The 9,391-nt window shown below is 36.2% G+C and overlaps 1 protein-coding gene across 1 annotated transcript; it reads right to left on the minus strand.

Annotated features, from left to right (window-relative positions):
• Positions 1–293: 293 nt before the first annotated feature.
• On the minus strand, positions 294–7,623 carry ddias (DNA damage-induced apoptosis suppressor). The gene is made up of 5 exons (XM_038302257.1): positions 7,310–7,623; positions 7,075–7,236; positions 4,205–4,313; positions 2,333–2,637; positions 294–2,172 (listed from the first exon to the last, which is right to left on the minus strand). The coding sequence occupies exons 1-5, from the start codon at positions 7,426–7,428 to the stop codon at positions 624–626; spliced, it is 2,244 nt and encodes a 747-aa protein (XP_038158185.1). The 5' UTR covers positions 7,429–7,623; the 3' UTR covers positions 294–623.
• Positions 7,624–9,391: the final 1,768 nt, after the last annotated feature.

Raw genomic sequence — 9,391 nt, forward strand, 5'->3', positions numbered from 1 at the left:
ACATAGCCATCGTGACAGCTAATTTTAGCTCTTTGGCATGACATTGTCCACAATTATCCCTAGATAACTGACGCTGCACACGTACACACATGAATCTGGAGCGGCCAGTCTGTTCAGCTGCCAAGGAGAAGCATGATTTCTATCAGACAAGACAGCATTCAGCAGAAAATGTGTTTAGTTGACCATTAAATGGACGGACAGCCTACCTTTGTTTCATAAACAACACCATAATGTTAGTACTTCATTCTTAACAGTAGTCGTTAATAACAAATGCATCCAACAATATACATAGCAAGGTTTTGAATTAATATTTATCAACACAAATCATAAAAAGTCACAAGGGAAAATGTGCTTAAGCAATTCAACATATTTTAACAAAATAACATTTATTGGAGATTTAAATATGATTTGTAGAAAATTTGTTTTGAAAAAGTAAGTTATTGCCATGATCATTAAATGAGTTACTATTAAATATTGTCCTATTAGTGTTTTTTCTGCGACCCGTAATTCCAATCTGAACACAAAGTATGTCAGAGATAAATATAAATATTTCATTAGATTCATTTCATTCAAAGGCAGCTGTTCTCATCTTTAAACATCAATCCGTTTTTGCAGTTATGCAATCAGATGGAGTCTGAAAATAGATCCCTTGACCAGTCACATGTATTGTTTACATCTTCAGAGGGCTGATCCTGAGATCCATCCAAATATCTCTCACCTACTGACTCGTTAGCATAAAATACTGTCTGAGTCTGATCCCAGTGGGGTCTGCTATGATCACACCTATCGCTTCCAGAACTGTTCCTGTTCCAGCAGGAATCCCTGCGACCATTTTCCATCTGCTGTCTCTCTCTGAATTCAACATTTAGCTGCATTTTATGAGCAGGAGTAGGAGGAACTATTCCCTCCCCATTATTGTAATCACCACCAGTCACACAGCTAGTTTTAGAGTCATGCCTCTGGCTGCTTGTTCTCGGTGACTCAAAGTTCAGTCTTTGTATTTGCAGCTTTACATGTCGTCCAACTGGATGTTTGTCTTTTTGTTTCTCTGACTTCCTCGATCTCCTTCCTGATGTGATTTTAGTCTTGCACCTGCTGGATCTCATGCTTCTCATTGTGTTTTCTCTTAAGGATTCATTGTTTAAATATCTGTAGGAAGTGACTGTGTGTGACTGTGTCGCTGCACATAATTTCATACATGGAGTGGATTGAGTAGGAGGAAGAAAGTCAAGATCTTGTAGACCTAAACTATCTCTTTTAAACAATTTGGTTTTAAGTTTCTGTTTGTGTGGCGTTGATCTTAACCCAGCAAAGCTTTCATTCTTTAGATGCTGATCATTCAGCTCAGTGCAATGGAAAGCAGCATCTGAGGGGGATGGCCGTGCACCAGCATTTGTGTGCGTCTCAATCACTAGTGAGTCACCGAATAAGTCGGCAGAACAGTTGTAACCGTCCGCTTCACTGTGCTGCTCTTGTTTTCCGGGTGAAAAAAAAGCTTCACTGTCCCATGAAATCTCTCCGCCTTCCAACCTGCTCACATGCTCATCACAGTTAAAACGGTCTTGATCAGATAAAACATATTCCTGATCTCCTTCCGGTGTATTCGTGATATCCTGGAGTTTATCTCTGCCGTTTATCTCTGCAGCGCTCTGACGAGCATAAGCCGGTTCATCTGATAGGGTGCCGTTCTCCTCAATGGTTGCTGCGGTTGGTTTTTGATGCTGCAGATTAAAACTTGTCGTTTTAACCGGAAAATCTTTGTTTTCTTTACATAGATATTCAGTGAGACTCTCAGAGAAAGGCAAATCATTCCAATTAAGGGAGCTTGATATGGGTGTTTTGGTTTGAAGGGTGGTAGGAAAATCCTTTTGAGTGAGGCTGCGGCTTTTATACCTTGGCTGGGATTGACTGAAGCTGTTTTCTCTATACGAGGAGTTTGGCATCCCAGTAGAAAACGGAGTGGTGTGAAAACTGCGCCCCAACTGGAGTGGGGCTGTTCTCTCCTTCGTGCCGGGATGGTCATCCAGGGAGACACTCGCTCCTGTCAGTCTGCTGTCTCGATCTCCACCATCCTGACTCGATTTTTCGTCCTGCTCTGCTGAGGACGTAACAAGTCCGAGAGACTGCTGCCATGGGGGGGTGGAAGGGAATGCGTGATCTGTAGGTTGGAATCTGGGATGGAAATAAAAACAACTGTTTAGACATAACAGCGTTGCTTATATGGTTAGAGGTTTTCATTAAGAAACACTAAACGAAACGAGCCTGTAAAACCAGTTAGGTTTGAATTACTTAATTTCCGTTTTTGAATTACATGATTTCTACATTTACTTACCCAAGTAGAGCCTGAGAAAGAAGACTAGAATGATGTAGAGTGATGTCATCAAAGGTGCTGTTTGGAGAAGTCAGCAGCAGGGGGGCTGCAAAAGGCTTAAAGGTCTGGCTGGGATGAGCAGACTCTGCTGCACTCTCACAAACTTTCTGAAGAAGACGCTGGTAATATCTGAGCACTGTGCAGCCAGTCGGGCCTGAGGCTGTGGGAAGAATCATCTGACTGGCAACAAACTGGGTTCTTTCTCTACTGCTGGACTGGTTTCCATCAGGATCTTTAAGCCATGGTTCTCTTTCTGTTCCGCTTAACTGAACACACAGATGGACACAAGAGCAGAGATCAAGTGATGCTATGAATACTTCATCCAAATCTCTTCGTTTCCGTTACAGTTAGGGGGTGAAATACCAAAAAAGGAAGAAACATCAAGTGATGTCCTGTTCATTTTTATTTAATGGTGAAATTAAAAAAGGGAATCGTAGCTGATAAACATACCTTGATTAATGGATCCAGATTTAAATGTCTTTTTAATGGATTCTGAAGTAATGACAGTATTTGTGTGTGTGTGGGGTGGGTGTACCTGTCTAGGCATCAAAGTAAGGACCATTTTCCTATTTCAACATCAGAATGGGGGTCAAAGTGAGGACATTTTGCTGGTCCTCACAAGGTATTTTGCTAACGGTTAGGTTTAAAGCTAAGGTGTCAATTGGGTTGGGGTGAAGTGCATTGGTAATGGTTAGTTTTAGGTTTAAGGCATAGAAAGGGTTGAAAATGACTGAAAATCAATGGAAGTCAATGGGAGTCAACACATGGTACCTCATAAGGCTTACCAGCAACAATATACAGCATTGACATACCATAATCAACTTAGATTATGCAGAAACTTAGTTATGAGATAATATCTAACACAGTGACAGAAAGTTGATGTTTTTAGGTCCCTCTGTGTCTAAAGAATACTTTTTTAAATGGCTTTATAATGTGACAAAGCTCCTAGGTTACCCCAAGTCAACTTCTAATTGTTTTATCACTCGCTCACAATAACTCCCTCAAACGTAGAGCTCTACTGTAAGCTGCGCTGCAGCTGAAATGACTCAAAAGAAACCTCAGAATCCATCAGAAAAGATTTCTGGTGTTTTTTATTAAAAATTTATTGATGATCAAATATCCTTGAACATAAATACATTTGAATCCTATGAAGTACACACAGTTTAATTCAAACCTCTTTCTGTGCAACAAAAGTTATTCAAAGGAAAAGTAAAGGATTCATTTTTCAGATTGACTTGGATTATGAGATTATATGATTTATGAATCCTATTACAAATTATGTAATGTAAATCCCTTTATTTTCCAACAATGGAGAAATTCACTCTGCATTTGACCCATCCGCTTGGGGAGCAGTGGGCTGCCATTCTGTGGCGCCCAGGGGAGCAGTGTGAGGTTTAGGGTCTTGCTCAGAGACCAAGAGTGCAGGCTGTGGGGATCGAAGCAGGTACTTGCAACCTTCACTGAGCACAAGCGCACTGCTCTAACGACTAGGCCACGACTCCCAATTACTGTAACTTGATGATACTACAAAAATAAAAATGAAAAAATTAAGGAGAAATATATTTTGTCTATTAACCTAAAGTATTTATTAATCTACAGTTCAGTTTAATAGCCATTAACACTTTATGATTAAAAGTTAAAAACAAGTGGCAGTTCATATGGGATGACAGGTTTGTTTCAGTTACCCAAGACCTGCAGAACTAGTAAAACCAGAAAGCGGCAGAAATAACACCATCCCACATAATGATACATTGTTTTGCGAACAATATCGCTCTGAATCGCCAGGTGTAACCACATGATGTAATATATGTGATCTATTCATACATACAATACCTTTATACCAAAGATGAAGTGTCTACCAAGTAAACAGTCTTCAACTGCCTGCAACAACAACGCCGATCTTGCTGATGGTCCCATTGGTCCCTCCGAACGTTCAACCAACCTAAAGAATAACAGAAAATTTAATCAAAAACTGCAGGAGGGAAAAAATAAGCAAACATATTTTCTCATAATAAGCACTAATGACTGACTCCTCTCCACTGTTTTCTGCTCAGCTGTGTATCTAAGGAGTCCTTTCACTTGGTGTCAGTAGTACGGACATGTTTGGACATAACAACAGTCTGTGGTGTTTGTTCTAATAAGGATGATGTCTTAACCTATTCACAACAGTTTCGACTGTAGACATTTAAAGTCACAAAGAGCCTTACAGATACAGTTAACTGTACTGTCTGCCAAAACTCCAATCAGTCATATCAGTAAAAACAACTGATGAATATGATGTTCATCTGACCAGTTTGATAGAAGTTCCCCAGCTGTGAGAGTGTACTATTAAAACTAAAAATAAAAAACTGCTGCAAATAAAACACAAAAAAACACAACTCTGACATTTCATTCTTACCGCTTCACATTAATAATTGTTTGGTAGTTATAATACATGGCAATTAGCTTTACTCAGTCTGTGTAATGGGGTCTTATCGCAGTAGAAAGCCAAAAATTGAAATAGATTAAAGAAAGTGTGTGAATATTGGATAAAAACCATAGAAGTTTAACAGGAAGGTTACTCTACTTTAAGTTAATTTAAGTGCATTTAGAGGGGGTATGAAAAATACGTTTTACTTCCTCATACCCCTTTTCAGATAATTTACATTAATAGATTTCATGTCTCTGCCTGTATATACCGACAGGTTTATTTTGTGGAGGTTTTTTTTTAATTTATTTATGGTCAAGTGAATTTAGTTAGTTTGGAAATTGTTTGGTTTGATGTTAACTAGTCTCTTTTTGTGTGTATTTGGTTGATTTATTTATTGTTGTTTGTCAAAATTGTCTGAAATAAATTCCTTTTCATTCATTCATAGTTTGTTGGAAGCTCTAGAAGTGGCCGACCAATGCTGTTTTACATATACCGGTACAATAATTGTATGCATTTCCTAATACCTTGCTGCACATAGAAAGATATTAAATAGCGGCTGTTTCTTAATAGAGGAGGGAAATAGAGAGAAAGTATTTAAACAAAGTCTTTATATTAGGGACCGTAAATTCAGGTGGAAGTCTCAAATTCATTATGTGCAAACATTTTCAAAGAGCAAATTATTGTTGTGTTTGTTTTTATTTAAGTGAGGGAGATAAGGGACTTTGACTTTATTCAGATGTTTAGCTTATAAAATCTAATAAAAGAAATTACTATTTTATATTAGATAGAGACACACACAATAGATCAAGTCTGTCATACTTCTTTCAATAACAATGTGTAAAATACAAGGACAGAGACGTGCAATATTTGGTAGAACAAATTTGATGTATACTGTATTTTAAGTGGTCTAGAAACTTAAGGTAAAAAAAGGAGTATACCGTTTTATTATTGTCCAGACGAAGGTTTAGTTTGTAATGAGAAAGATCAGGATTTAATAAGTAAGCACTAATTCACTCATTAACATGCAAAAGAATAAAAATATATCATCTGCATGTGCATGCTCTAAACCACTGAATTGGATAGGGCCGAAACAATTAATCATGACTGATCCATTACTGAAATAATCATCAACTAATTTAGTACACGATTAATCCTTAACTGGAGTAAAGAGACCGCAAAACATGCTTTAGCTGACAGAACAACCCACATAGACACTGTAAAAACATATATCAAATTTTGTATTCAGGATACAAAACCTTTTGTCAATAAGCTCTAAGGTTCTAGCTTGACTTAGTTTAATTCTATGAAAATTTTTTATTTAAGGAACCTTTTGCTGTCCAATTTTAAGTTGATTAATTGAAAAAAATAATTGATGGATTACTTGATTAGCAAAATAATCTTTAGTTGCAGCCCTAATATGGGATCTTGAGATGCTCTACAGAAACTAAACAATAAAAAATTATTACTCTCCCTCACTTAGGAACTGCAGCATTTCTATACAAACGACTGTGGTTTATGGACTGGTACGGTAATAGCTAAGAATTAGTATTAGTAAAAGTATTATTAAGATTGTGGAAAACTGACAAGGTTCCTTGGTTTAAAATGTGGATAAGCGATTTTAATGAGACTCTTCATTTGGAAAAACTGCGGTAAGATGTTAATGGCTCCACTAATAAGTTCTGTAGTATCTGGCAGCCAGTTCTGGACCTTATTCCTCAGTCTAAGACTGAACCCGACAGCCGCTCAGTTTCTTAGTATGCCGTCCATGCCTTCATAGATATGTAGTACTATTCTAAAGTGTAAATCAGCGCAGTAACCAGTGCAGTGTAACTGTTACTTAGATAATTTGTGTGGCTTGTTTGCATTTTTTATTTATTTATTTTTTCTTTCTTCCAATCTTTCCCTCTGTTATTGAATGTTTTTTTTTTTTTTCTGTATAATTACTATTGCTGTATTGGTAAGAGTATTTCTTTTTCTTAGACCGTAATTTTTTTTAATATATGTATGCTTTATATTTGGGTGTGTGATTTTTATATGTTGTACTTTGAAAAACTAATAGAAATATATCTAAAAACAAAACAAAAAAAATATTATAAAGGTAATGCTTTCATAGATATAAAACCGTCATTTCGAGAAAAAAAAAAAAAAACTATTTATTTCCCATTATAACCACAGTTAATTAATTTTGTTGAAATATTCTGAACCACACTAATTATGGAGAGAACATTCAGCTGGGTCAGAACTAAACTAATCCAAACAGTAAAGCCAATAAAACATAATCCAATTAAATCACCTCTGTAATCCAGTTGCATGGATTCCAAAAAAGGAGTTCAAGCTGTTTCCAAACACAGTGACACAGAAGGTAGCTGCATCTCTGGCCACCAGCAGTGATAGTCGGTATCTGTAGTCCACCTGCTCCCTCAGACACCAGCAGCCACACCTGGAGCAGCTGTACCTGACAGGAAGGACCCAGGATTCAGTTTACTCCTCCCCACAGAGCTCAAACAAACGTATGTTCGTGTTTTTACCTGGAGTCTCTCTGCTCGGCATCCAGACGGGAGAAGCAGCCTTTGCAGCAGGGATAAAACAAACAGCCATCTTGAAGAGACAACACGTCACAACCCACCAGAAGCCGTCTAACAGACATTAGCTCAACACAGAGAAATAAACATCCAGCAGGTTAACACCTACAGAACTCATCGGAGCCCATGAAATCTGATTTAATAAAGAAACCACAAACCAAAACACCAAAGCGAAGACATTTATCTCCACTTCGATGTTTTTTAGAGCTTCTCAGCGCCATTCGCTGTTTGGATTTTCTTCTTCGGGTTGTGATCAAACAGACAAAGTTACTCCATTACTGCCACCTCTGGACATAGTGTGAAACGACAAGTCGTTGTGGATTTTTTTGTTCTTTATGAAAATATCAAGATTTACAGACAAACATGGCTGCATAGAGTTCTTTTTTTTTGCTATGCAATGAACAATAGAGAACATTAATAATTACAAACATATACAACAACAAAGGGCTTTACAGAACAGAATTATTATTTTAAAATGTCAAAATCAAATCTATGCTCGAGGGTTATAATTCTTTAAGGGCAGTTATAATTTGCATGGCTTTAGCATTTGAATTAAATTTTAAGGATTCTATATAGATATTATTAGAAGATAATAAAATGTAGAAATTAGTTTTTTGTATTTGGAGGTGTGATATGATATTTACCATAAAAAAAAATATATATATATATATATAATATAATTATAATTATAATTCTGTTTTGACAAGATCTGATTTCCCTGTCCCAAACAAAACATCCTTATCTGTTAAAATAATGTTAAGATTTTTTTTTTATGAAAAAAAAAATTGACATATGTCTCCAGAAGCTGCTTAGAATTTGTTTCTTCAAGTCAGGATACATAGAAAATATAGCCAAGAGGAGCATCTGTTAATACAAATATGAAATATATCTATAACATAGACTTGCTATGGAGGGTTATTAACATAAACATTTAAATACACGAAACCAAATAAATAAACAAATAGAAAATTATAAGAATAATTACAAAATAAAAACAATTATATAAAATAATAGAAAGTAAAAGAAAGTATAACATAAGGGGAGAATTCAATCTTAGCTGTTTACTTCTGTTGGGAAGTGTTTTAGGACATCATATATTTTTTGTGCTTTAGGACTTTTCAGAATCTTTAATGATTTTATATATAGCTTAAACTCATTTAAAAAAATAACAAGTTTGGGAGATGATTTAGCAATTCTACATTTATGAATGAAAAACTTAGCTAGACGTACAATTGTATTAGTGCAGAGCTCATCACCCTTACTTTGCAATATTAGGCCAAAAGTGACATCGTCCCTGGAGATAAAGGTTGGGAATGAAGATAGCTGTTGTTTAATCCATCTATGCAAATCCCACCAAAATGTTTGCAGCACTGAACATGAGCAGAACACATGGTCCGTTGTGGAATGCCTACTTCCTGTTTTTTCTATGAATTTTGCAGCCATAGAGCTGTTTAAAGGGGCCGTTCACAAATGTCAACATTTCAACAAATTAGTTCATTGTTCCGTTAGTTGATTTATTTAATGACCTGCATTGTAAACATGTTTTAATAAAGAAGCTTGTATGCGAGTTTATTTTAAGGGGAAGGTGGGGGTTTGGGTTTCTAAAGTGTATGTTTTGTAAAATTGCTAAAATTATACAAATTGTAAAGAATCCCTAATTCTTTTTGGAGTAAATACGAAAAAAGATATGTTGAATTGGTTTTGATAACTTCTTAATTATTCATTTGATTTTCTTTAAATGGATTAATAATAATAGAAATTTATTGATCTCACACTGGAGAAATTTATTCTCTGCAATGCGGGGTAAAGGGTCTTACTCAGGGACCCAGAGTGGCAGTCTGTCGGAGATGAACTCAGAACCTCTGGGACCCAAGCACAATCCTCTAACCTGGAGGCCACCACTCCCAATTACGTGACAATTATATGATAGTGGAATCCTTAATGCAGACAGTTTTAGATACTTAAAACTCCTAATTTCCTCCGGCATGGTAAGTAAAGTAATATAAATTATTAATTAAGATAATAGAT

The sequence above is a fragment of the Cyprinodon tularosa genome, unplaced genomic scaffold (genome assembly GCF_016077235.1).
Source record: "Cyprinodon tularosa strain WSP-4 unplaced genomic scaffold, ASM1607723v1 ctg485, whole genome shotgun sequence".
NCBI lineage: Eukaryota > Metazoa > Chordata > Actinopteri > Cyprinodontiformes > Cyprinodontidae > Cyprinodon > Cyprinodon tularosa.